Source organism: Ciona intestinalis, chromosome 9 (genome assembly GCF_000224145.3).
Source record: "Ciona intestinalis chromosome 9, KH, whole genome shotgun sequence".
Lineage (NCBI taxonomy): Eukaryota > Metazoa > Chordata > Ascidiacea > Phlebobranchia > Cionidae > Ciona > Ciona intestinalis.
The window spans coordinates 4,476,221-4,503,778 of record NC_020174.2 but is presented as its reverse complement, the minus strand read 5'-3'; the positions used below and the strand labels follow the sequence as shown (position 1 = coordinate 4,503,778).

The 27,558-nt window shown below is 36.5% G+C and overlaps 4 protein-coding genes and 1 non-coding gene across 6 annotated transcripts; 1 reads left to right on the top strand and 4 right to left on the bottom strand.

Moving 5' to 3' along the window:
- Positions 1 to 4,591: 4,591 nt before the first annotated feature.
- LOC113474573 lies at positions 4,592 to 4,728 on the bottom strand. Its single transcript, XR_003396261.1, has one exon. It is a non-coding gene; the product is annotated as a U11 spliceosomal RNA (small nuclear RNA).
- A 965-nt stretch (positions 4,729 to 5,693) lies between these two features.
- Positions 5,694 to 10,307, top strand: LOC100179722 (tetratricopeptide repeat protein 25). 2 transcript variants are annotated; one of them, XM_002129852.2, is made up of 13 exons: positions 5,694 to 5,976; positions 6,081 to 6,212; positions 6,377 to 6,530; positions 6,701 to 6,797; positions 6,971 to 7,113; positions 7,411 to 7,486; positions 7,866 to 8,011; positions 8,200 to 8,407; positions 8,658 to 8,744; positions 8,939 to 9,135; positions 9,668 to 9,791; positions 9,901 to 9,994; positions 10,152 to 10,307. In XM_002129852.2, the coding sequence occupies exons 1-13, from the start codon at positions 5,857 to 5,859 to the stop codon at positions 10,161 to 10,163; spliced, it is 1,590 nt and encodes a 529-aa protein (XP_002129888.1). In that variant the 5' UTR covers positions 5,694 to 5,856; the 3' UTR covers positions 10,164 to 10,307. The 2 variants fall into 2 exon arrangements, with proteins under 2 accessions (XP_002129888.1, XP_026691765.1); XM_026835964.1 differs by having other exon boundaries at positions 9,901 to 10,008.
- A 996-nt stretch (positions 10,308 to 11,303) lies between these two features.
- Positions 11,304 to 14,699, bottom strand: LOC100177378 (G surface protein, allelic form 156). Its single transcript, XM_002129943.4, has 11 exons — positions 14,539 to 14,699; positions 14,330 to 14,479; positions 14,068 to 14,241; positions 13,882 to 14,004; positions 13,374 to 13,526; positions 13,146 to 13,307; positions 12,687 to 12,887; positions 12,478 to 12,633; positions 12,265 to 12,420; positions 11,965 to 12,120; positions 11,304 to 11,794 (listed from the first exon to the last, which is right to left on the bottom strand). Exons 1-11 carry the CDS (start codon positions 14,585 to 14,587, stop codon positions 11,700 to 11,702), a joined length of 1,575 nt encoding a protein of 524 aa, XP_002129979.1. The 5' UTR covers positions 14,588 to 14,699; the 3' UTR covers positions 11,304 to 11,699.
- Positions 14,700 to 16,123: 1,424 nt separating this feature from the next.
- Positions 16,124 to 20,234, bottom strand: LOC100182096 (multiple epidermal growth factor-like domains protein 10). The gene is made up of 12 exons (XM_026835843.1): positions 19,697 to 20,234; positions 19,477 to 19,623; positions 19,217 to 19,399; positions 19,039 to 19,146; positions 18,738 to 18,819; positions 18,210 to 18,376; positions 17,817 to 17,984; positions 17,500 to 17,691; positions 17,040 to 17,204; positions 16,744 to 16,895; positions 16,522 to 16,656; positions 16,124 to 16,441 (listed from the first exon to the last, which is right to left on the bottom strand). The coding sequence occupies exons 1-10, from the start codon at positions 19,764 to 19,766 to the stop codon at positions 16,846 to 16,848; spliced, it is 1,332 nt and encodes a 443-aa protein (XP_026691644.1). The 5' UTR covers positions 19,767 to 20,234; the 3' UTR covers positions 16,124 to 16,441; positions 16,522 to 16,656; positions 16,744 to 16,845.
- A 1,357-nt stretch (positions 20,235 to 21,591) lies between these two features.
- On the bottom strand, positions 21,592 to 27,250 carry LOC100175041 (beta-1,4-galactosyltransferase 2). Its single transcript, XM_002130190.4, has 8 exons — positions 26,953 to 27,250; positions 25,746 to 26,219; positions 24,933 to 25,052; positions 24,664 to 24,780; positions 24,150 to 24,360; positions 23,156 to 23,306; positions 22,727 to 22,847; positions 21,592 to 22,173 (listed from the first exon to the last, which is right to left on the bottom strand). The coding sequence occupies exons 1-8, from the start codon at positions 27,133 to 27,135 to the stop codon at positions 22,105 to 22,107; spliced, it is 1,446 nt and encodes a 481-aa protein (XP_002130226.1). The 5' UTR covers positions 27,136 to 27,250; the 3' UTR covers positions 21,592 to 22,104.
- Positions 27,251 to 27,558: the final 308 nt, after the last annotated feature.

Genomic DNA, 27,558 nt, shown 5'->3' with positions numbered 1-27,558 from the left:
CACTCAGTAGTTGGAGGGGTGTCACATAATATGCTTTGCTATCCAGAGTGTTCTCTTCTGTCTCTCCAACACAAATAACCGGCATATTTTCCAATTGAGAGGGTGGTGTCTTAGGTAATGTATCATGCGCTGCAACCAATACATGCTCGGGGCTATTTTGGGGCGGTGTTTTTGAAAAACTACCTTTTCTTGCTCTACCACTTCTTTGACCAAGAGACGATGGCGTACTTTTGGGAGGAGTAATGGTTTTACTTTTAGGTGTCTTGTCATGTTTCAGTTTTATCAAAAACTTTTCACTGTCAACTTTTTCTGATGTAACAGCATTTTTAGGTGGCGTGCTATCTTTAACAGTAGGATCACCTGCTTGGTCATTTGAATTTTGTTTCTCATTTCCAATGGACTGACCATTATTACCATCATCATTAGAAGCTGGTACATTAACTTCATGAGACTTTTGATCAGTAGAGGAAATTTTGCCAGACACATCATCAGAAATCATCTTTTCTGGCATTATTTCTTCACTCTTATCACTACTGTGTGCATTTTTCATATCGTTACTCTCAACAGTCTCTGTCTCCTCATTTTTCGGCTGATTTTCCGTCACAGTTGGGTAAGCAGGTGAATCTGTATCTGTCGTCCCATCTTTAGTGGGGGTGGTGAAGGGGGAAACCCCTTGTGAGAGACCCGGCACGTCAAAGATGTTTTTCTTGTTGAATTTTTTGCTGCTTCTTAGACGTCTCTTAGTAGTTTTTTTCTCGTTAGATATCAGTGCTTGTACAAAGTTGTTTGACTCTTTTAATTGTGCTGAGGATTCAGACAAATTTTTGGCAAAATCTGAGAAAATAATCTGAATAAAATTAGAGGTACAAAAAATTTGACAGCAAAAATTTGGGGTATAGATATATATATAGATTTTACAATTACATACAAAATTTTATATTTTATGTCATGCTAAATGGTGCCTAAATGTGCCAACTTGAGCAAGTCTAAAAAAACAACCATACTAAACATCCTACAAAAAACTCACCATAACTTTTATTCTTAGCTGAATATTTGTGCTTTGGTTTTTTATCCCCAAATACCTCAGCATTTCTTATAACTGATGTAAGTTTGGTTTTAACTGGAACTGATGGAAGGTTTCTTTTCTTCCGACTGCAATACATTTTTAAATACTGTGTTTTTGTTTATCCTATTCTAACAAAAAAATGAATATCCCTTTTATAAGTTTGTTAAGAAACTGGCAAATTCAGAAGAGTTAAATGACTGTTCCGTAACATTTTGAGTTACGTTTTAGCTTTTTTTCCAATTTGGATGATTGAAATTGGGGACCCCATTAGTTACCACTGGATTGGAACATGTACTGCTATGTATCTTGTCCAAGGTCAGAGCCCAGAGGCGAATAATAGATAAAACATTGTTTAAAACTTAATATAACTCATGCAGCTAAACCAAACTTACCGAACAATTTTGCAACTGTCTTCATTCAGCACCTGTGATATTGACACCATGTCTTCTAAATCACTGTCTTTTATACTTTCCTGTCAACAAAATAAATTGAAATTAAATTGGAAAAAAATTATAACAAAATTAATTACATTTGTACATACAAGTTGTTTCTGGCCATCAGTTGTTTCAGTGTGCTCCAATGCAGGGTCCACGTCTTTTAACCAGCTAGCCACCTGTGGGAAAAAATATTCAATAAAAACATGAACTAATAATTGGAAATCTCATCCAGATTCAGCTAAAATTACAATCAGAGAAAGTATTGTAGATTAAAAACAGAAAAAATATTAAAAAAGGTTTATTTTACATGCTTAAGATATATAAAATAGGAAACCTACTTTATCCTGGTATCCTGTTTGGTTTCTATCAGTAACAGATGACACGGGCATCATCATATTATCATCACTACTCGATTCAGCGTACATCAAACGACGTGTTAAATGTTCATGTTCTGTTGTTGAAAAGATGTGGTCATTTATTAAGTTTTAGCAATGCTTTAGATGTGTATATATATATATATATATATTGGTGTTCAACTGTTTTCAATACAGGGGAGACAGAAATATTTAGACATTCTGTTGTGGACCAGCTTGGCCGGCTGATATATATCAATGTGTATATATAATATATATATATATAAAGTTTTTATCCTACCTTTTAAGCATTTTGCAACAATAGAACTACTGGTTTCCATTCCTGGTGTGTGAGGTTTTGTGGGTGTTGCCTCATTTTTGGGAACAGAATCACAACAATCAAGTGTTGTTGATACTGCTAGTGGTGCCAGTGGTGGGGTAACATCCTTGTCTTGAAAATGAACTTCTTTTGGTTGTTTTTTCGTGCACTTTTTGGTAATTGCTCTCAGATTTGGTTTGACAGCAACAGGTTGTATATCTGGTGTTGTTTCTGTAGTAGTGATTTTTTTCGGAGATTGGACAAACATAACTGCAACTGTTTGTTTGCTTTTTTCAATAGAGCTACTTCTGCCTGTGCGCCTTTTTTCAATTACAAGTTTGTGGCTTTCAGTTTCTTTTATATTTTCAATAATCTTTATATCAGTAGGACTCTTTACTGGCAGTGGTGGGGAAGAGGTTTTTGCTTTTTTCCCTTTTTCTTGTTTCTTCCTACTCTGATTTGCTGTGACAGATTTATCCCAAATTAACTTCTTAGCCGACTTTTTAGTAATAGCTTTCCGTGTTTTCTTTACAGGAACTTTTCCTCTCGTGCTTGGCTGACTTTGAGGAAAATCGTACAACTCATCCGGATTGGTATCAGCACTTTCCGTATTTGCACTTCCACCAGCAACATTATCAGCTACTTTCTTAGCTGACTTGTCTAAATTCAGTTTCGAGCTTTTTGTAGACTTCGGATCCAATTTCACACCGTTGGGACTTTTAGTTGTCTCAACAAAATCTAAAAGATCAGGTGTCAGTTGGTCCTCTGTTCGAGGTATGAGGTTCATATCCTCTACTTGACTGTGTTCTTCCGCAAAACCAGGTGGTTGTTCAGGTGTAGCAGATTTTTTCAACATATTTCTCGAGTTGTTACCTTTTTTTAATACACCCAATTCTTTCTCTGTTGATTTGGGTTCTGTAAAACCTGTGTTAAAACAACTGTCATTGCCATGTAAGAATTTGACAAACTTGATTTCAAAATTGGTAAATAAACTTATGTTGCAGTATGTTTAGTTCCAATATAAGAATAAGTCTTCTTGAATTTCACATAACAGGAGTGTGATAATTATATGTCCGAATTCGCACAAAATGCAACGGCTTCGTACACCTCATTACTATTTACCACGTAACTTCATGGCGAATTGTTTTTCATTTTTATTGTTTAAACTTATATTATCCTGGGTTGAAGCAACTAACATTATGTAACTTGACTAGCACGTACACTGATACTTGTGTCTACAAATCAAAACTTTTGCTAGCAAAAACCTCTGCATTTCTTGAATATCGATAATGCAATATCTAGTTATAGTGTTTCAGATAAAACAATAGCCCACCTTCCACATGCATTTCCTTGTGAGCCGATTTGTTTAATGTTGTCAGTGTACTGATCACCTCGGTCAAGTATGAAGATTTTTTTAGGCTACTGTAGAGAAAAGAGCAAATATATGGAGCAATGTAAACGCGCACACCCAAAATATTAGGCTACATGAGCAGTTAAAGGATATACATACCGTTTACTAATTGCAGTTTTGCAAAGCGGGCATTTGAAAGATGGACGTTCAGCCATTGCTTTGTGGATGCAATGGCTACAAAAGCTGTGATTACATCTGTGGAAACATAGATCAAAGATTATTACAACATAAACTGTACCTATGCCATTATGAAATTATAAACAATACAAGTAACACAGGAATTTTAAATTTTGTGCAAGTGAAGAGTCCTCCCCCTTATCTGCTAACCCCGAACTACCAACACCCTATAACTCTTAACTAATAATTATACATGGTGCAAAAAAGAACAAATTTAAAAAAAATACATCTTACTTTGTTTGTACTGGGTTGGTCATCGTTTCTAAACATATCGAACATTCCACAACTTTCTGCAGTTGTTGCAGGCAATGTAAAACACTATTATCCATGATTTACTATCTTAATACATACGCTAAACCTTTCTACCGTTTTCTGCAATAAAAAATACCAATAAAAGTGCGATAACGGAGGTTTAAATCATATTTTCATGCCCAAATATTTACGCGAACAAACAAAACGACATGTTTATAATTTCGCGCAATTTTCGATAGCGGGAAACATTTCCGCTACGTGGTGCTGTTGGAAATTACGATTTTTTAGGGGCCATCGTAGTCAGTTTGCTAAGAAAGTGTTAAATATTCGATTAATTGAAATACCTCTTTTGCTGTGAAACCGTTTTCAACAACAAAAATGTTGCAATTGATAAAGTATAACAAACAGGACATAGCGGCACAAGGAATAGACAGTTGGTAATTGTTTAAAATGCGATCCGGATATTGTGTGCTACAGGTGTTCCTCTTCCCACATAGTAACCTACTATATTTAAAAAAGGCTTGTAAAAAAAACTCCCACGGTCCGAAGAATCAAATAATTTAGATTAACAAAGAAACGGGCGTCGGTGCAAGCGGCAACCAACAACCACAAACTTACAAAAATGATGCTTCCGGAATCTATTGATTGCGATTCCACGAGAAACAGGCTGTTAAAACCCGTAACACGCGCCAGTCACGACGGAAGCCCTTTTAACATCTTCAGCCATACTTTCGTTATTGAAACTACAAAATATTTTAATGTTTGTGGGGACTGTACCCAGTGCGTCTGATTTTCAAAAACTTAATTGTTACCCTTTCACAAACGAAAATTAATTTTACGTGGATACTTAAAGATGAGCAGCTTGATAGTTAATGATATTTTGCTTCAATTACTTTAGTTGCTATAGTCGAGGCAATTCAATTATAAGAGGGTTTTGTAAGTGGCTCTTCAATAATATAGAACTGTATCGTAATGTTCAAACACACTTAAACAACTTTGTGAGTTATGTTATACAATCAGTAAATAAAGCAGCAGGATGTATAACTTTGGAACTTTACAAAGAGGAAAAGTGAAGAGAAGAAAATCTTCAATTACTGAGGAAACTATCCGAAGATTGGCTACGCCAAAAGTTCGTGAAATTCAACCGCGGCATATTAAGTTAGACGATACGGTGAAAAGTAAAAAGCAGACTTACGTGAGGCCGTTTACCGCACCTGTTTGTTGGAATAGTGCTCAAAATGTTTCAAACGGCAAGAGAGCGGTGTCCGCATACTACGAGCCGCACGTTCGTAGGTACCAGGAAAAAAATGCTACGAAATTCGATGCAAAGAAAGATAAAGCGTTTTTACAAATTCGAGGGTTGGCGCGATTGAAACGTCTGCAGCTTCTATGCGATTCTGGGTTGGTGCAGGACGACGTAGCGAAAGACATTCAAGAAGTTGTTGAAATCGATCATTTCTTGGAGGCTCGTTCTGAAACATCAGAAAAAGTGAATTTTAACGATGAAGTTATACAAAACATTAGTGAAGGTAACTTATTGATAAATAACTTATTAGATTTCATTTAACTCCAAATGTCAAAGAAATTAGCGCTAATACTATTATACTGTCCCCGATTCAATGAACAAAAACATATGTCTATGTTGTCGCTATAGTTACGTTACCAGCTGGAAACCAAAATGCCAGCAAAAAGTGTAATTCAATTTAGTAAAAGTTTTGCACTTTTTACCTAATTAAGACGTGTATTAAATTTCGTTGACCATTTTAATTAACTGGTTTGTGCAGAGCCGAGTGTATTTCATCTTTTTCTGTTGTAATTTGGTTGTGAACTTGTTTTAAACCATGTATGACGATGAAGATGGAGAAGATGGACCAAAGAGTTCATTCACAACTTATTTAGCTGAAGGCGACAAACTATATAACGCAGGAGAATATCAAAAGGCATTGGAAAGTTATACAACTGTAAGTTTTGCCTGATTTTAGCAGAGTGGGATTTGATGTATTTTACTATTTAATGTCGTCATTCTAAAACTATTCAGCCGTAGAACTAGTGTTTGTTTGCGCAGGCACTGGAGATTGAGGCAAAAAGCGAGACCGGTTTGGTTGCCCGTTCTAAATGTTACTTACAAATTGGAGATGCACAAGCTGCGTTGCAAGATGCAGAAGCCTCACTTTCCGATAATAAAGAATTTCACAAGGTAATGTTTTTAATTACTTTAGCCAGTGCTCAGGAATCGGTTGACCAAACTAACAGCTGTACATAAAAAACTGTAACTTGTATAAAGTCATACACAACTGATATAGAACAACTGCAATGGCCCGTTCATTTGGTAATAAATAATTCTCATATATTTTTTTGCAGGGTTTGTATCAGAAAGCAGAAGCATTGTACCAGATGGGAGACTTTGAATACGCACTTGTCTTTTACCATCGAGGCCATAAACTGAGACCAGAACTTCAGGAGTTCCGACTTGGTATCCAGAAAGCACAAGAAGCAATTGATAATTGTGTTGGAAGTATGTGGTGTTAGGCAGTTTAAATGAACACTCATAAAGTCATGATGTAAATTGTTTTTAAATATGACACATATCACTATCAATGTCGAACAAATGACTTTTTTTGAAAAATGGTTTATTTTTAAAATAAATGTTACGCGGATTTGATAATCAACTTTATATTTTACCAGGTCCATCATCTGTTAAATTAGAGAACAAAGGAGATTTATCCTTCTTTAATAAAATGGATGAAGGAAAAGGGAAAGCAAAGCAAAGAGGGCAATACAGGTCAGTTTTTTATAATGTAAACAAAGATACGATTTTTGTAATTTAAAATATATAGTTATGTACCAATTGTTAAGGACACTAAGAACCAAATTCTAAAAAATTATACATTTAAGTCTGTTTTTTTATAATTTTGATGGATAAAAATTGTATTTATTGTAATTTCTTTATTTCAGGCCTCCACAAAAACCTGCAGCGATGAAAACAAACAGAGCACTTGGTAAAACGAGGGGTGGTACAAGCAGTAGGACTGCTAAAGCATTACTGGGTGAATTATATGCGGATAAAGAATATCTGGAAAAACTTCTTAAAGACGATGGTAGGTACTCTTGTGCTGTTATTGCTGCCCAGGCAACAAAACTAACTTTTAGTAAAAAAACATAAATTTTATCATACCAATGTTTGCCGTTTGCCAGAAAATAATTAAGTATGGCTGACGAAATATTAGTATAATAAATTTCACATTTTCTGCCAGTAGGTGGTCTTAACGAGTACGTATGTGCTACAACCCATTTTAATCAAAGAGTTATTCTTAATGTTGCTTATAGTTGGTATTAATGTTCCTGAGCAACAACTCGTCTTGCTTGTGTAGTTAATACTGTATTTCATGCTACAGATCTGGTGAAGGGGAGTTCTGGTGGAATGAGTATTTACGATCTTGTTACTTCTGGTATAAACTACCTTGATACAAGGTTAGAGGGTTTTGGTCTAACTATATTCTGGTCTTTTAAGTGAGACCTTCTTTTTGTAGAATGAAACATGTTTTATTTAACTGTCACTCTGAGTGACATTATGTTTTAACACGCTAGTTTGAGATCAAAAATAGCTTGTACTTGTTATCATTGGGGACGACTATAAATATAACTGCATTTTAGCAATGTCACTCCGTATTTTGTTTTATATGAAAAAAAACACCCATGGGGACACTAGTGTGCCTTGAATAATTCAAGTTTGCTATAAAACTTACCCTAATCAACAATAATGTACAAAAAGTATATTAACAGTTACAGAAGCTAGCATACAGTATGCTGGTTTTAGTGTGACTAATGTAAAAACTTCATCAAATTTTAGAACCGAATTCTGGAGGCAGCAGAAACCCATGTACGCTCGCAAGCGTGACAGGCTCATGATGCAACAGAAGTGGTCGAATAGAAAGACAGATAGAATATCGGATCCAACAACATTTATACTTAAAAACTTGGAAGAAATAGATTCATGTAAATTTCAAGTTTTATTTGATTTGATTGTCCGCGGCTTTTTATTTCTTTGTTTGTTATGTTGCATGTGTTTTTTTCTATTTGGGGTATATTGTTTTTAAGTGTTCACCAAAAACATATTTTCTTTATAACAAAAAAATAATATAATTTCTTAGATACAACATATTAAATATTACCCTAATTCTTAGATTTGGCCGACGGAAAAGGTGCCGACAGTCTCTCACTTGCAGTGGCCACTTTACGCACAGTAAACCGACTTTCCGATAGTGAAATCCCCAACAAACCTGATGTTGTTGCAAATTTACACAGCTGTATTGGCAACGCACACCTTGAGTTGGGTCAAACTGATGAAGCTTTAGATCATCATCAGAAAGATTTGGAAATCTCAGAGAAACAGTAAGTCTATGTATTTAATGTATATATAGGTATATGTTGTTGCTGCCATGTAAACTATAGGCCTAAAAGAATTCCTTTGCCAATTTGTTTGTTGTTTGAGATTGGTGTTTTTGTCTGTTAAAATGATTATACATCTCAAATTTATTACAAAATTGTAAAATTTGCAAGTGCATCTAAAACTAGTACTTACAAGACAGAAGAAAAACATTTTAACAATGTGACCACTAATTTTTGGTAATTCTATTTTTAGCAATTTCCAAGATGCTCGTTCCCGCGCGCTTGATAATCTAGGTCGAGTTTATGCAAGAGTTGGGAAGTTCCAGAAAGCCATTGACTGGTAATGTCATTTTCACTTATGTTATTTGTATGTTGACTTTTATGCCAACTTAATTACCAAAGAGCTTTCAAACATAAAAAAATAAAATTAAAAAAACAAGCTTTTGGGAAATTACTTTTCTACAAAATAAATGGCTGGCAAATATAACTATTGGTAATAAAATTTCATGGTATTATGCCTTCCCACTTCTGCAGCTGGCAAGAGAAGCTTCCACTCAGCAAATCAGCAGTTGAGAGAACTTGGCTTTTCCATGAAATCGGTCGATGTCATCTGGAGCTTGGTGAGAGCGAAAAAGCGCGAGATTTTGGTCTAAAGTCATTGCAGGAAGCTAAAGAGGCAGAGGATGACGTGTGGCAGTTAAATGCTGGAGTGCTGACTGCACAAGCTGAAGGTTGGAAACACTTTTCATTAATTCCTGTTTTGCAATTCTCTTTTTGTTGGTGGTTGTTTTTTCTTTTACTAACACTAACTTGCAGACAATTGTTTTTTTTTGCTTCTTACTGCATAGCTGATTATGGATTACTGTTAAGTGTCTTGCCCAAGGACACACACCTCAAAATTTGAAGCAGCATAGGTTAAAAAATCTAGTAGCTTTTGGTTACGAAGGGACTAATGTAACCACTATGCCACAACACCAAGCACTGCTTTAAATATCTGAGATTCGGCACAGTGGTTTGATTGCCTGCCGATAGCTCAGAGGTTACAGATTTAAGTCCGACCCCAGGTCAGCTTACACCCCAGGTCAACTTATACAAATGATCTCTGGCTTGTGTCAATTTGTCAGCCGAGTGACCCATAAGCAAAATACAGTATTAAATAGAACAACTGTGTTATAACAATTGCCAATGCCTTGCCAAGCAAGGATAATAAGGTTATATTTATTAAATTGAGTAACTTTCTATTCCTTTACTTATATATTTCAGTAAAGCTTGGTGAATACGAGAAAGCTTTAGAATCTTTCCAACAATCACTTGAGACAGCCAAGTTGCAAGGTGATGATGGGGCGGAAGGTGCTATCACTAAAGCTATCGAAGATGTGAAGAATAAGTAAGTCCGATGTGTTTTGTAAGTATCAATAGAATTATAAATGCAATTGTTCTAGTTATAATTTGGACATACAGGTTAAAAGGCAAAAGTACATTTTTTTTGTTTTTAGGATTGAGAAACAGAAAGAAAGTGAGCAAACCAGTGAAGCGGAACCATTGAAGGAGGAAGAAGAGACGGAGCGGGAGGAGCAGCAAGAGGAGGAGGTAAACTTTGGCTGGTAACTATTTAATTTTTAAATTACCAGTAAACTCTTAATTTACTTAAGTTCTTTTTATTATGTAAAATAGTTGTTTTTTTAGCAACTTGTATCATACAAATTTTATGGATGTTACGATTGCACATTCTTTTTTTTTGTTTCAGAACAAAGAATAGTTCACAAGATGATGGCACTTTATGTTTCTGCTATATGCTCACATAATATCTATTCAAATTTGTTAGTTGTGATTTTATATTCGTGCTCATGTTTTACGTGAGATCGCCAACTGTAAATTTATCAGTAAACGCGTTGGATTGAAATGTGTTGGTATTTTGGCGTGTCCGAGACGAAATGTTGGGCGCCTTAAACAAGTTTTAAGACAGCTTTGTCGAGTGGCTTTTTATGTTTGGAGGGCCACCGATTTTGATCAAGATAAATCCAGTGTGTAAGTTAACAGAAGAGTTTTAATATACTCGCATGCCTTCTGAGCAATTGTGTTGCAGAAAGTTAAGAATTCGTTCGTATTAGAAAGAGTTGTTTTTTACAATAAGTAACATTTTACTTGAATATTTCGTACAGTTTGATTTTGTCTTATAAAACTAGTTTTAGTTTTTCTAAAAAACTGAGACATAAACATGAGGGAAATAGGGCAGGGAAATATGACCTTAATTTGGGATAAAAACAACAACAAAATATCGGTTTAACGTTATATATATAAAGTTTACATGGCAAAGAAACTAGCACAGCCGGTTAAACTCGATAGGTTAACTATAAGTTGCAGAATACTGTTAATGTAAATATATTTTAACTTGGTGTCCCATCTTCCCCCACATTGTAGTTTTGTATGTTTTATTGCCAAACTTTGAAAGGTTTGCTTTTAATTCAAAAATTATACCTCCGAGGTTATTCGAATATAATATACTGATATAATAACACGATAATATATGGTAAATATATTCGAAACTCAGTCATTTGCACTTGGAGATAATTTATGAAAAGTGGCGTATGCGAAAAACAGTGTAGCAACACCCAATTTGTAGCAAAAGTGTAAACGTTTTTAATAGTTATTACCAGAGTCGGTATATAAACAAGTATTTTCATTTTGGAAATATTGGGCAATATGTGCTTAAGTGTTCCATCTTTCCCCACTCTACTATATATAAATCTACCGCAAACAGTAAACAAAAACAATACAACCAAAGAAAATATACATTCATAAAGAAACACTCTTCTTGAATAAACCATGAGAAACATGATTGAGCCACCAAAGACGTTTGTTAAGCAAATAAAAGACAAAACACACCGTACCCTTAATTACGCGACGTTCCACTTTATTGTTCGTTGTATTTTATGCGCTGTGCTTTGATAATGCTGTAATTTTACCCACGCAACTCGATAACAAAGGGCTGGGAAACGAACTAAGTGTTCCAATATTTTGCTCACAGAAAATGTTTACACCGAGAATTGCGACGAAACATAGTATGTAGAGTTTAGCAGCAACCTAATATACTGTTCAGACAACAAGCCAATGCGAATCAAGCCGTGTATTAAATCGTTGCAAAATGCAAGTCACACGCACACGGTAGATCACGCTACCACAGTGTTATATAGAACAAATGTCTTTGTAAAAAGCAAGGCATATTTTTCGATTTTTTTAACTCAGTGGGACTATGAAAATTATTAGAAGGCGGAATGCAAACTACTTTTTGGATTTAATACAAATATTGATAGATGAAGCCGAGAATGCTTGGTACCAGCAATGCACTCACGCCTTGAAGACGAACGGATCCGCTTAGTAATGGTAGACCTGGAATAAAATAGAGTATTGTCACTTTTTGGGACAAACCAATAAACTAAACTCGACTTGGTCTGCTATGTGAACATTGCATTGAGTACAATAAGATTCGAATGAGGGAGACACAAAAAAACTACGCGGCAAAATGGTTTCATTTTAAACGGACAAAGATTTATCGTTACCTTGGTTGCAATTGTCGGTGGTGCAAGTAACGTTACATTGACGCACAGTAGTTGCTCCAGTAATGGTGGAGCCTGTTGATATTTGAGAACAGCCCGTACCTCTATCATACCAACTGCAACTACGAATCGCACCTTTGTAGTAACCACTTGCAAATACTGCGGAAATAACAAGACATAAGTTAGAGAACGAATGGCGGAAGCCAGTTTTGCAATACCACATTGCACTTTATCAAAGTTTGACCTTATATTTGAGCCCACTGAAACAAGATTTTAAAAAATGGAAACAATCGAAATATATACCTGGCCTGGTTGCATGAAAAGATCCAGCCGCGTGGAAACAACGGTCCAGGTAAGGAGCAAAGCATGGTGTTGCCAAAGGCGGGTGTTCAAGACAAGAGTCGTATTGTGGTGGTGTCCCAGGTGGTGTAGAGCACTGCGTGCATATTGGTCTAGCAGCTGTAAAATTCAAAAATGCTACCATGTGTACGATGGAAAGGTTTTAGATTAACTTACGCCATCTGTAGTTGCAGCCTTCGGTTTGACAAGACTCTTGGCAGACGACGCGGTTCAGGCCAGTCCCGGTGATGGTGGTGGAAGTACAAGCTTTTGTCACTGCTGCTGTGGCACAACCACGGTACACACTTTCCAGTTGGTAAGCGGGCGATGCATCTAGTATTGGTATATATGATAGGAAAGAATTTTAAAATCAATCTAAAACATACCCATGTAGCTTAGATCCTCTCTGTTGGCAATAAGATAGGTAGAATTCATAAAGCAATGTGTGGTCCCAACCGGACAGAGCTCCCTTGTCATCGATGTAGCTGTCGTTGATGTGAATGAGTTACATATTCCTGTTCCTGTTGGATCGGAGCAAACAACGCAATACATGGCTTTCGACTCCGTGCCAGTAATGAGACCGTCAGCTGCAAAGTGATTTTCGTTGCTTCAATATTTGTGAAGCAAAAGGAGGTATAGTAGGGTGGGGAAAGATGGGACACCTTCAGCACATAATATCCAAATATCCTGATCGTGTTTTAAACAATTACCGACGGTTTATGGGATTCGTGAAAATACTGTTATATATTTCCTTGATTGTTCTTTGTTTACTACCAAATGGGACGGGAAAATAGAAAGAAAAGGTGTCCCATCTTCCCCCATTCCACTATATAACTTTTACTTACGTGTTCCAGTATTGCAACCGGCAGTATTACAAGTCGAAACGCAAGTGTACTCGTGGTGATTGGTGAACCTTGAATCCAATAAACTGGTGAACGTGCATTGGTCTGGTGTCCGCTGTACATTTCCGCAGCCCCTCGTGATCACAGTTCGAACAATGCTTCCAGCTGTAATAAATAGCAAAAATCGAAGTTTAGCAACGTTAACAACTCATAAATAGTGTACACACTCACCGGCGTCAATGGTTAATGTTCTCGAGGTCTGACAGTAAGCTGAAGAGTTGACGTCATTTGGACAAGCGTTCGCAGTCGTCGCCGCAGCACAGCCCGAATCCGTGACACTGTTGCATTGAACACAAAAGAGAATGGCAGGAGTGACAGCGGTGGCTGCAAAACAAAATGAAGGAAGATATACGTTAGTTTAATTTGAAGAACCATATAGGGCAGTTTTATTTGATATACCCAGCATAAATAGACCTGTCTTTATAGTTGGCTGGAAGGGGACACCTTTTTATTATATTTTCTCATCCCATTTGGTAGTAAACCAAGAACAATCAAATAATTATAAAATCGTATCCTTACGATGAATTATAAAACCGTGTCCTCACATTCCGATAGACCGTTGTTAATTGTTTGAAACATGATCAGGATAATTGAATAATATGTGATAAAAGTGTCCCATTTCCCCCACCCTACTATGTTTAAATATTCTATTTATTTATTTTAAAATATCTTTTCTGACCTGCTGTTTGACATTCTGTTCCAGAGAACCCAGTGTTGCAGACACAGTTGCCGGTGAAGAAGTTACAATATCCTTGACTTAAAGCTCTGTTGCAGTCGTTCGTGCCACATCTTGACAATCCGCCTAAGAATGTGAATAGTTAAATAAATATCAAAATGGGAAAACTGTCTTTTTGATCCTACTTACTTGTTGTAACGGTGTTGCAGTTATCAGTGGTACAAGGGTAGTTGCAACTAGTATGGTCCACATGTGTTGCTAAAGATGAGGTAACGCAATCTGGACCGGTTGGGTTGGATGTGGTGGTAGTATCGTAGTCCAAAGTTGGATCCGCACATCCTCGAGCGGCACTCAAAACCAGGCCTTTTGAAATTAAATTCAGATTAAATTAAAGATGTTTCTAATAACACGACCACACATTGAACGAGTTTGTATACGAAATGTTGCTTACCGTCTTGGATTATAAAATTAGAGAAGCAATAAGTTTGGGCTGCCGTGCAAGTGACATCAGTAACTCCTGCGCCATTTCCTGCATAGCAGTTGTTGTTGCCACCCACCAAAGTCGAGAACTGTCCCTGACTGCACGTTTTGCACACAAGACCTGAAAAGTACATAATGTTTAATATAAACTAAAACCTTCACATAGGCCAATATACGTACCTTGGCAAGAAGAAACCGCCAATGCGGCAATCAGTAAAATCTGCAGCATCTTCTTAAGATCGCTTTTATTATTTTTATAAGTTGACTACACTTGAGCAATAAATTCCGATGTGACTACGAGCTGATGTGGGCACCCTTTATATAACAAACCCCCACTTAAATATTTAACCCTAATCAATAGATCCCGCTGTTGCTTAGCACACTCGCGGTTTCCATAGCACCATTGTTGAATTGAAAAAAAAGACTGACACGGACCACCGGTCATGTTATTCTCTTTTTGAAACAGAAACTTTTTGTTCGTCATTAAGTCAGCAGTTTTTTTGCGGCTCGGTTCAGAGCAGCACATATGCTTTATTTTCGTCCTAAGAAAACTTACTATTTATAAAAAGTAAAATTATTATTAAGACATGCGAACATGTCGCATTTATATTGAACAAACAATCCCGTTTAATTCTGTTTTTTTTTATGTTTTTTTTTTATTTTAATTTTCATCGATCTGTAAACTACTATTTTTCATTCTTGGTACAGTAAAGTGGGGGAAGGTGGGACACATTAAACACAGAATATACAAATATATCCTGACCGTGTTAAACAATTAACAACGGTCTATGGGAGTCGTAAAGATACGGTTTTACAATTATTTGAATTTTCTTTGTTTAATACTAAATGTGACGAGAAAATAAAATGATAAGGTGTCCCATCTTCCCTTACCTCACTATATATTATAAGATTAGTTTTGGTTTGATGATTTTGACATCAGTCAAAAACTATAATAGTTAACATTGTATTAACGTTATTATCCAGGTTATCGTTTGCTCGCTTCTAGTGAACGTATTCAACAGCTATTTAATCTGGTCAAATAAATTTTGGTAGTCTACGATAAACCGTTTTCTTTAAAACAATGCCACTGCCAAGCCAGTTGAGAAGCACAGTTCATTATCCACACATAACCTGCATATAGAAATGGGTATTGTGTTTTTATGGGAGAGAATTTTGTCTGGTCAGATATAAACATTACAGAACCGAACGGGCTACCTATAGGTATATTTAAAAAGATTCGAGTTTTGACCCGGTATGTCAAAATATTTTCGCAAAATTTGGGGACTTCTACAAGCGTAAATGTTTGTGCTTTGACTCGATCTTTCTTGCAACGCCCCATAGCCATCGTAGTTACAACACCATGGCAACGGTCGGTATTTACCTTTCAAACAGGATAAGACGTTGCTCCACAAACATAAAAGATGAAACCTAAAACTGGAAACCACCGACGCAGAATAGCTATTCGAATTACGGTTACTATATTGTTATCTTTTGTTCCAGCACTGAACAAAATGGGTAGCCAATAGCAACAGCACACCGCTGCTATCCGTGCGAAAGAGAATAATTTGATCGATTTTCGTGTCTTTTCTTTGTTGCGCTCACATTCCTGGTTGGACATTCGTTCGTGTGGAATGAAAGAAGATTAGCATTTCATTTCTACATTTTAGAACGAAATGCGCGAACACGTTGCCGCATTTTTCAATCCAAAAGGTGACACATTGCGTTTTGTACACCTCTAGCACATTGTTCTACAACGAACTATCCATTTTTAAACCAATGCTCGAAATTGTTTTATTAATTAGTATCAGATTGCGCCGCGCACCATTCGTAACATGTATAACATGGTTACTCACAGGCACGCAGCGTTAAGACAGCAACCGATACCAAACCTTTATAACATTTCTACGTGTCTACATACAAAAAAATGCATACGCTACTGTCGGTAAAATAACAAAACTATTATCAATACAGAACGCATGCTTACAAACGTATTATACTAGAATGAATTGAACTAGAGCATTCAGTAGGAAAGGCATGACGATAACAAGCATTCCTTGGATCGGCCTATTGGAACCATTGAAACCTGCAAGGACAGATTTAGGGGTATATCTATATTGGTTTGTAACGATATTACGGATAATTAAAAACAGCAAATGGCTTTACCTTGGTTGCAGCCGTCAGTGGTGCAAGTGTAGTTGCAGTTTAGAAGAGTTGCCCCTCCAACTACGCTCGGTGTACACACATTACCAACAGTGACATCGCTACAGCTTCTTGTCATGTGACGAGTGTGGCCTCTTACTGTAGCAAAGGAACGTTTTAGTTTTAGACTTATAATGAAATGCATTTTGAAACTACGGCTTATTTGGCCTTGTATCAAATACTCACAAACGGATCTCTGACGGTCAATAGAGACACACATGCCTTGGTATGGGAATTGGCAGCTTGTGGGTTCCGGTGGGTTGTTAAGACAGCTATCGTAACCGTCTTTTATGTCTGTGCAAAATCGGACGAACATTGTGTGCATATGGGACGAGCAGCTGTAAAAAAAACAAATTGTATTAAAGTTGTGAAACTAAACCACAATAAAGCAAGCCAAACTGTATTCAAATAAAAACGTATTGTTTATTTCTAATGTTGCTACTGGATTTAAAAATAATACTAAAAAATGACGGCCGACTTACGCCAGCCAGTGTTGCAACCGTCCGTCTGACAAGTTTCGGTACAAGTCACTTTCTTAGCGTTTAGGAGTCCCACAGATTCCGATGTACAGGCAGCAGTTACAGGTGTGGACGCGCAGCCTCTTACAACACTTCTCAGTTCGTAACCTGGACTAGTACCTTGGACACCTAACAATAACAAGATCAACTATGTTTCACGATTAAAACAAATCAAGTATGGTTGACAGGCTTATAGATCCTTATTTGTAAACTTTCATAAAATGTACATACTTGGTAGCAAACGCGTCCCCCGGCACGTTTTTTGTTCTCATTATAAGAGGGGTGTATAGGAAAGTAAGACCATTTATCATAATAGATAGTGCTCTATAGCATATATACTTGTTGTGAACGTTATTATGCTGGACGTACCGCCTGGGTAGTTCATATACTTTGTAGAATCAATGTTTATTAAAAGTTGTTCTACCGTAAGTGTAGCTTCGATCAACTCTGTCCGATATGTAATATTCTACTGTTGAAATACAGTGGGTGCTGCCAGTGGGACACTGTGTTCTTGCAACGTTGGTGGCGCATGCTGAAGCAGGGCTTGCACTGTTCAAATTCACATCCTCGCACTGAACACAGTAAATGTTTCTTGCTGCTGTGTGTTTCCCATCCGCTGCAAAATTTCATCACTTAGATAGGCCTATAGCCTATACTATTACTATAAGACTTTAGACTTTAACGGCCGCTATAACCGACATTTTCTTTCTCATTTTATTAAACAGAACAACAGTTTCTTACGTATCACAGTGTTACAATTGCTCCCTTCGCATGTGTTGGTACAAGTTCGTTCCGTGAAACCCGCGCTACGAAGCTGCGGATCAAAGGGAGAAGTAAACGTGCATTCGTCCTGCCTTTGAGGTGTTCTGGTACAACCCCTTACAACTACAGTTCCCTTGCGTGCGCCGACTAAAATGGAAACATAAAAAATATTTATATTTAATAAAAACTACCTATTACTGATGTACATATATTAAATCATATTCAAATCCACTTGTTTCAGTGTATAGCTTTATACAATTACACGCACATACATGACTACAATTTAATCATTCTGTTGCAAGCAGGTTATGTTTCCCTAAATTTCTTTAAAAAATATATAAATGTGTATCTTATAAAATAAAACATGCGCACCCCTGTCATATGTTTCGATCTTGCTTGTATAACAGTATTTCTGCCCGGCAGCTGTTGACAGTGGGCACTGGGTAGCGGAAGTGGCACTTTCACAACCTGTATCTGTCAGTCCGTTACACTGGATGCAGCTTATATATGTTGGAGTTGTTGCTGTAAAGCAAAAATATCTTCGTTACTACACGCGCATATTAAAGTTCACCATATATGATTTCTTCATTAAAACACGGAAGACCGTCGTTCCTATGTACACTGTAAAAAAAGTTCAATCAAATTTCAATCAAATCCGCTCAACACCAAATTTTGACGCAAAATTTTTGAATCAAGTGCTTGACGCAATTTTTTAAATCAAATTTACGTCAAAATTTCGCTCGGTTTCAGCGATTTTTAAGCATTAAAATGGGCCGATCTCAATCAAATTTTGATTTAAACTTGATTTGTATGAAAAATTCTACATATATATTTCTGGGGTGAAAAATGTTTGTTTTGTATTTTTTATTTAATTGGCACAGCATACACAAGTTATTGCACTGGGTAGCGGAAGTGGCACTTTCACAACCTGTATCTGTCAGTCCGTTACACTGGATGCAGCTTATATATGTTGGAGTTGTTGCTGTAAAGCAAAAATATCTTCGTTACTACACGCGCATATTAAAGTTCACCATATATGATTTCTTCATTAAAACACGGAAGACCGTCGTTCCTAGGAGCTATCGTTTAACTCGTATATACAAAAAGCAGTCAAAACTTCGTAGAAGACAAAAATACCCCTAGATTAGCTGTTTTATATGTATTTTGGTAGGGATACAACAAATAATTAAGCTTTCCCTACATGTTGAGCAGTCGGTTCCTGAGAAGCCGGGTCGACAGACGCAGGACCTAGAAAAGTAATCGCAAACACCTCCGTTTGTGCAATTCACCATGCAAGTTTGTAAGCCGCCTGTAAAACAAAAAAGTTATAAATATTATAGTAAATCTTGAAATGAACCAACACCATAACTACATCATACTTGTGCTGATTGTGTTGCAGTTGTTTGAGTTGCATGAATGGTAGCAGGTTGTTGTATCTACTGGGTTGGTACCATTATTGGCCAGGAATGCCGTGCATTGGGTTGCCGGTGGTACACTGGTTGTAAAAGCGTCGTGGTCATTTGCAGGGTCCGTGCATCTTCTTTCAATTGATGTGACAACACCTGTGCGACGATTCGAAAAATATCGTTTATTTTGATTCACTGACAATACAGCATTTAAGGTAAGAAGTATACGGTACCATCAGTGATATTAAATTGCGATCGGCAGTAGAATCCCAATGTGCATGGCAAACTTGTAAAACCATTTGCCACGGAATTGAAGCAGTTGTTTGTGCTTGTACTTGACGCAGCGTTGAACGTGCTCGCCAAACACGAGTAGCAACTTACTGCAATGTAAGTAATGTTCCAGTGATGTATATATTTCATGTGTTTTACGTACAGATGGGTAACAATACTTACTTGCCTGCCCGTACACATCAGTGGAGTAACTGAGCAGGCAAAATCCGACCAGAAATAGTTTAAGAAACATGCTTGAATCTTTTATTGATTTTACGCGATACCTCACAGTACCTTTGCAATCTGAAAGAAAATCATTTTAAAATTAAAGTTTTTTTTTTTTAAAATGAGTTTCACATAATTAACAAAAACTATGTGCTGTTAACCAGCCTACCACAACTGCTTAACCCTAATGTGTTATCTGTCCTCTCGTGTTATCGCTCTTATACCCACGAATCATGTCGCCTTAGCAACCCCCAGACTTGGGGTAAGGGTCTTCTGCTGTAACCATGGATGAGTAACCGCATTTTTTGATAAGAATATTGTGTTTAACCTTTCAATAAGGGTTGCTAAGAATCACTACCCGCTGCAATTAACGTTTTCGCAAGGTACAAAGGGTTACGAATTATTCTAGCGGAATTCACCCGAATCAAAGTATTGTACAAATATTTAGGCTAGCCGCGCCCGTTGCTAATCAATGCTTCAGTATTTTCTTGCGTACCTTTCTCAAAAGGTTCAGTTATGAACGACGTTTGTATGAACTTAGAACAATATTTTTACAGCGTTTCGAAACAGAAAATCTTTTTGTGATTCGTTGCCGGAGTAACTACCTGTTTAACGTCTATTTTAAAGGAAAACAACGATTTCGAAAGAATGTAGCGTTCATCAGAGAAAAAGGTTATGAATCTTGTATACGGTCATGCATGGGCGTCGCCAAGGGGGGGCCTGAGGGACCATGCCCCCTCCCCCAATTTTTTAGTTTTACAGTAATGTTATTGGTGAAAAAATAAAATAAAGTGTTACACGTGCTAAACAGTGATGTTAAAATGGGGATCTCGATTCTGTTCCGGATCTTTTTTCAAATTAAAAGAAAAAAAAAACATTTAAGCCTGTTTTTAAATTTCTTACACATGCTAAATGATGAGGTGCCAATCCCTATTATGACGCAAATAATCGCCGTGTGAAATGCTATTATGTCGTAATTAGTTGCCAGGTCAAACAATCGCTATTATGATGGATGAACTCACGCGTGTGAATCCATACTATTTCGTAAGAAACAGTCTACCTGCTAGCTAAGAAAAACAAATCTCAAATTTTGTGACAAAAATGGCTGGTGGTAGGCAACGAATGGAGTTTTAAATGTAGTTGTAGATCGTTGTGTTTTCATGCGGCGTAATTGTGAAAAATAAATGCCATTTACAGTACGCCTTCCCGTGTTTTGTGTTGTAATTAGGAGGTTTTTCAAACCCAAAATACAACCGTAAAACATTTGCCCCCCACCAAAATTTTAGGCTGGCTGCGCCCTTGCGGTCATGCATATAGTAGGATAGGGGGGAGATGGGACACCTTTAGCACATGATATCCAAATATCCTCATCGTGTTTTAAACAATTAACAACGGTCTATGGAAGTCGCGAGGACAAGGTTTTATAATTCCTTAAATGTGTTTGTTTACTACCAAAATGTACGAGAAAATAGAATAAAAAGGTGTCCCATCTTCCTATATATCGACTGTACAAAACTATTCACGAAAAAAGTAGCGGTTTGGTATGAAACGAATGTTTAACGCGGACAATCGGGATTTTGCTAATGCATGTAATATTATTAAGTAGCCACTTGCATAAATGTTTAACAGGTTAAAATATATATAGGATGACGTACGATCCATTATGACGTGCCAAAAGCAATTCAAACTCCTCTTCGGGTAAGAAACCAACGCTAATTAAAACAGGGACCGGTTCTACTGTACACCAACTGTGTCGGTGGTTTTATGTACATACCTCAATGGCCAAGCTGCCACACTAAACACCTTGTAAAAACTGCAACTATTACTTGACAAGGTTTTTAAATACTTCACGGTTAAAGTAAAAGGTCTTCGTTTTTGACCAGTATATTTATGAAAGATGTTTCACCAATATATTGTATAGAAGTTTTTTTCGCACCAGCACAGTGCCGCGCACGATCTTATAATCATGAGAACTAAATGCAGAAGTTTAAAAGCTGGAAAAAGTCTCGTCCTTTCAGATATAGATAAGCAAACTTACAGCCTGGACAGAAACCCACATACACCGACATATAAGCTATGTAGTGCAAAGGTAATATGTTGCTACACTTTTAAATTGTATATACTTTGAAACAAGCGAAAGAAGTCGTGAAAACTCACGCCAGGTACAAAGGATTAGAATAATAATATTAAAAAAAAACAGATACTCAAACAAACGCGCAATATTGGAGCATTAAAATTGAAGCAAGTTGCAGAATTAAAACTAAATTGTTTTTATGAAGTCTCTTCTGTTTGACGAGCTTGGTCTATTTCATGTCGATTCGAACAGATCTTGACCTTTACTGTCCTTAATACTCTTCACCCGTTTGTTACCTTGCTGGCGCCATAATGTCAACCGTTACATTGGTATAAAGCTTGTTCTTCTGCTTTGATACGACCTAGGCAAAGCAGGTTTAAACGCTTGACTGGGCTAGAACGCTGCGAAAACTGTACAAATAATTTACGGTTTTGCGCACATGTTTAACGGATACACAGGTTTTGTCAGCCGATGAAAAATGCCTGCTTTTGGCAGTGAAGTTAGATTAAAATTCCTCCAAATAAAACATGCATTTATAAATATTAGTAAACAAAAGGGTTCAACTTTGGTTTGCCCGAATTGTCGTACATTAAATAAATTAAAAAATAACTAAAAGTTATCAACCACAAAGTTGTATTCGTGGTAACTAGTACGCGAAGATAAAGATGTATACAATATAAAAGATTACAAAATAAAATTGGTATTACGACTGACGTTATCCGCCACGCGAAGATAAAAAAATTATAATTATTCATTTAAATGTAAATCATGCGTTGGAAAGAGCTAACGGCACGAATCTACATATAGCTACCTATCGACACGGTTGCATCGGTATCTAGTTAACCAAAAACAACCTATGTTAAACGTAAAAAGTCGTTCTAAAAAGCAACGCTTTCACATTATACGTTACAAACCTTGTATTCAAGTGTGTTTAGACCATCGTTTGCCATCGTGTCTTTAGTCCTGCGTATTTGGTCGAAGCGTTTTGGGTTTGGTTCGTTTCCCTTCTCTCTTTGATGAGTAATCATCTTATACCTGGTCGGGAAACGTATTTTGGATTAGAGCCGTTAATTTCGCCAGACGTGGTACTGGCTTTATTAAATATTCATGCCCTCCAACAGTGACACTGGATCAAAGAATTCGTGGGCAGCTTTCGAGCGCAAAGAGTTTTGAATTGGTTACTTTGTTATGGGAGAACAAAACAAGGGGGTTGTAAATAACTGGGACGCTCAAGTTAACTGGAGCGGAACGTTGCTTCTGTATAAGCGAACCATTACGGGTTAGGAGAACAAAGGGTTTGTCTGTATCTTTCGTTTAGCTTTGGATCAATATGAAACTGATACCTTGAGATATCCATAGGGTAACGAATAATATTCATGCCAGAAAACTTGACACGGTTAAACATATCGTCGTCTTCTCCACCCCAACCCCAGAATGAATTAGAGTAACCGTTCACTTTTTGGAATTGTTCCTTTGTCAGCTCAGTCACGCCACCTGAACCGTATACTCAGTTAGCCAAGATATATTTATATCAACTACTGGGCACACACAGGTACGGTAAAATGGAATTGTTTAAGTACATACGTGTTTTGGAAGACACCAATGACTTTTCTTCTTACTGTTTGATTTAGGGAAGGTTATATATGCTTTACCTTTATGGTAACTTTGCCTGTCGTTGGTGCCACAAACTATTTGCTATGTTTTAATGCGGACTTATCTTATAAAGCCATCTATACCTTCTGCTATTGCACTGTAAATAACAGGTTGAATAAATTGCCAGACAGGCTATGGTACAAATGATTATCACATGTGGAATTAATGATTATCACATAAGTAGCAAAGTAGTTAATTTGTGGAGCAAATGCTCCTTAATTAAACAAAATGTAAACTCTTTGAAATTGTGACAACACATATATTTTGCGGTTAAACTGAACCTGAGATATAAAATTTAACTTAAATAGGGGTCTCTATCATGTGTAAGTAAACCTAACCAAAAGCTGCCTTTACCCTGACATGTTAATTATTTCTATGATTTGCACACCTAAACAGGCATTTACACAAAACTAAGCCAGACTTATTAGCCTTTATGTACTGTAGTGCATGGGCTTTTATTCTTGACCAGGGCTTATACATATAGTAGAGTGGGGAAAGATGGGACACCTTTCATTATATTTTCTCTTCCCATTTGGTAGCAAACAGAGAACATTCAAAGAAATATAAAACCGCATCCTCACAACTTTCATGGACGGTTGTTGAGTGTTTAAAACACGATTACGATATTTGGACATAATGCACTAAAGGTGTCCCGTCTTCCTCTGACGCTACTATACAACTTACCAAATATGGCAGAGTAGGGCAGTTGGTAATTAAACTTGTCCACCCCAGCTGACAGGTGGCGAGGACTTGAGGGGCAAGAGTATATACTCTTGTCATTCTCAAGCACCAAGTCCACATCATGGAAAGCAAAACATTGAAAATCATGATCTTTGATTGACTCAGCATAACCAACATTCATCAGCTTGGCACGATTAAATTTACCAGTACCAGCCTGTGGGTGGATTAAATCACAATCCGATTTTATCTTATGTTTACACATATTTTTTTAAAAGGAATACTAACCTAAAATTAGAATTTGTGTATTAATGGAAACGCTCAAATTGAGGAAACAAAGCTCTAATAAAATAATGCTTAAATGTGATGCAGTGCAGAAACTTAATGGGAGGTCCGCCAACTCTATCACATCAGGTTTGGCACCTATGAGCACACATCACTCACACTGTATATGCAATGGACATGACTTATTTCATGAACTGCTGTGCGTTGAATTGTAAGTATAATAGAATAAGCTGACCTGATTAACAACATAGATGGCGTAATCAAGTTGTTGACGTTGTAGGGTGGGATGCATGTACTCGAGGAAATACCGCAAATGTTCTTCTCTGTCCCGATAAGGAATAACTATGGCAACCTAGTTTGTAAGAGTTTGTGCATTAAAAATGGTTTAACAGGAATTTAAATAGGTTTAGACCTATAAAAACTTTTTTTATTGTTATAAACTTGAATAAAAATCAGAAACTTTTACCAAATGCATGCAATTTATAACATTGAATTAATACTCACTTTACATAAGGCTTTACAGTAAGGGGGTTTGTAGTGACCGCCATCTTTAACCAGTGGGTTATCCGCTTCTAGTTTGGATATTTCTGGTGCAGTGTGGGCAAAAGACACATCTATATTTCCCTGTTATGTATCCACATGGTTTTGGATCAATATTTGGTAGTTGGATCAATAAGATACTAGGAATTGGTAAATGGCTAGTCTCTGTGTCAACAGATATAAAAATCTCACAGCGTAAAATAAGCATAGACTGATTGGGTGAAAACTGGGAAAAATCAATTTTACTGTGGTTGGTCCTCTAACGAACCAGTCAAACTTGTTGTGATTAATTGTTTATACAATAGTTCAACACACACACTTAACAGTCATTGTTTTCTCAAATATGAGAACCTGGTACTAAGATAATATGGAATATACCCATTATAATTTTCGAACAATTGTTCATGTTCCTTTCCTCGTTCAAATACACATACCTATTATAAACCTTCACTACATTTTTTAATGGCAATTAAAAAATAATTAAATATATATATTCAGAAGTTGAAAAGTAAATATTTAGATTTTAAACTGTGTAATCTGTCTAGTTCTCCATTTACATCGCCACATATTTACATTACATTCAAGCTACAAATGTTGAATGCCACATGATTTAGTGACGTAAAACAATTCTTATTTTAAATATAAAATTCATGCCTTTTCATACATAAGCAAAAAGATATAAAATCCATGCTTTTATAAATATAGCTACTAGTCTACTACTAACCATTAACAACACAACTCCCTTTCCAAGTATTCTACATTAAGAACTTCACAAACCTGTAAGTCTGGAGGGGTTTCAGGACAATCTGGCAAAATAGCTTCTTCTCCAGCTTCTGCTGGTTTATCAGGGACAGTGGTTGTTGTTGCTCCTGTTGTTGTTGTTGTTGTTGATATTGTTGTTGTTGTTGGTTCTGTTGTTGTTGAACCTAAAACTGTAGATGTTGTTGTAGAAGGTATTGTTGTCATTTCCACAGGCGATATTGTTTCATTTTGTAATTGCTCAGGTTTGGTCATATTCGATAAATTGTCTTTTTTTGGTGTAGGAGTTGTACTTGGTGCAGCAGTTGTTCTTAGTTCAACACTATCAACAATATGACGTAAAGAGCTACGTGCTGGATACCGTTGAGCCCATTTACGTAACTTAATCAAGTTTTTGGTGTTAGTACAAGTTCCGTTTGCGCACAGTTTCGAAATTGAAGACACTGAACTTGTACTTTTGATATCTTGCTTCATGTTGACGTAAGCTGATACCTAACATAAAGTAAAAGTAATGTTTAATCGAATTACTATGATTTTTTTTCACAGCAAATATAATGACAAATGACAATACTCATATCCGTCATGTGGTAGGCTATTCAATCATCAATTAGCAGGAAGGAAGTAAAACTAGGCAGCAGGCCAAAGTTTCTAAACCACATCAGATATCTCACACTATATAGTCCAAATACCATATACTATGCTAATATTTACTGTTTTGTTAATTTTGATGATGGGTGCTACTCACTATTTTGTTTGTCAATTGTGTAATATAATGTTTCGAAATGATAAAAATAATGTAATGGTCCAGTTAGATCTTATCACATTTATAGGCACCTAACATGGGTATGCAGGTGTAACATACATTTGATTTTAATACCCTATATGAACAATGTACACATTATAGTAGCAGGTTAATTGACCCATGGTGTCATTCTATTTTCTCCAAATCTATAATGTTTAAAATTTAAAACCATGATTAAAGGCAAGATTTGTGACAACATGGCTAAATCATTTTAAACGAATCGGTTACCAGCAGGACAAGTTATAACAGGTAATTATAAATAATGTAACTATGAAAGAATTATTGGCAATATTACACAGATTTTTTTTGGTTTAAAACATTATTTAATAGCACTAATATGTACAGAGGCCTGACGCAACAAAAGCCCTAAAATATTATTTTTTTTATAGCTTAACAGAATATTTACACTAAAACACAGTTTACCTCAGTTGTATAAAGATAATACAGTACCGGAACTTGCAAAATGAACACAAAGACCAATGCAAGTGTTTTCCTGCGCACTGCCCCCTCGAAAAAAACAGTTACAGTTGAACTTGTTCTGTTTTTTTCAAGGCTTCCTGCTTTAATGGGAATCACTGGTATTTTATCCATGTGTTCTTTGCTCATGTTGGAGCTATTTATTGCTTTACTGTAGTTTTATGCTCACTTCACCTATTTACAAGCATTGTTGCTACAGCAGATTTATACTTTTACATCTAAGCAGTTAAAATATTGCGCGAAAAATCTGCAGTAATCAAAAAAACATTAGTTCTGTTTTACTATTTAATATTCACCCCGTTTCTGTATACATTCACACTACTAAGAATTCTAAAGTACTTCCGTGAGGTTCTAACCGTTTTAAGCTATTCTGCGCGTGTGGTTAATGCGTTGTCAGTGTTGTCTGGTTTTTCCTGACACGGCGCGGCAAACAAATAGAGAGTAAATGTTTGCTAGGGTAGGGGATCGGCTAGTGCAATATACATTTTCATCGTGTTAAAATACGTTATACAAAACACTCTTACCGCTATCGATTTCCCTATTTATTCTACA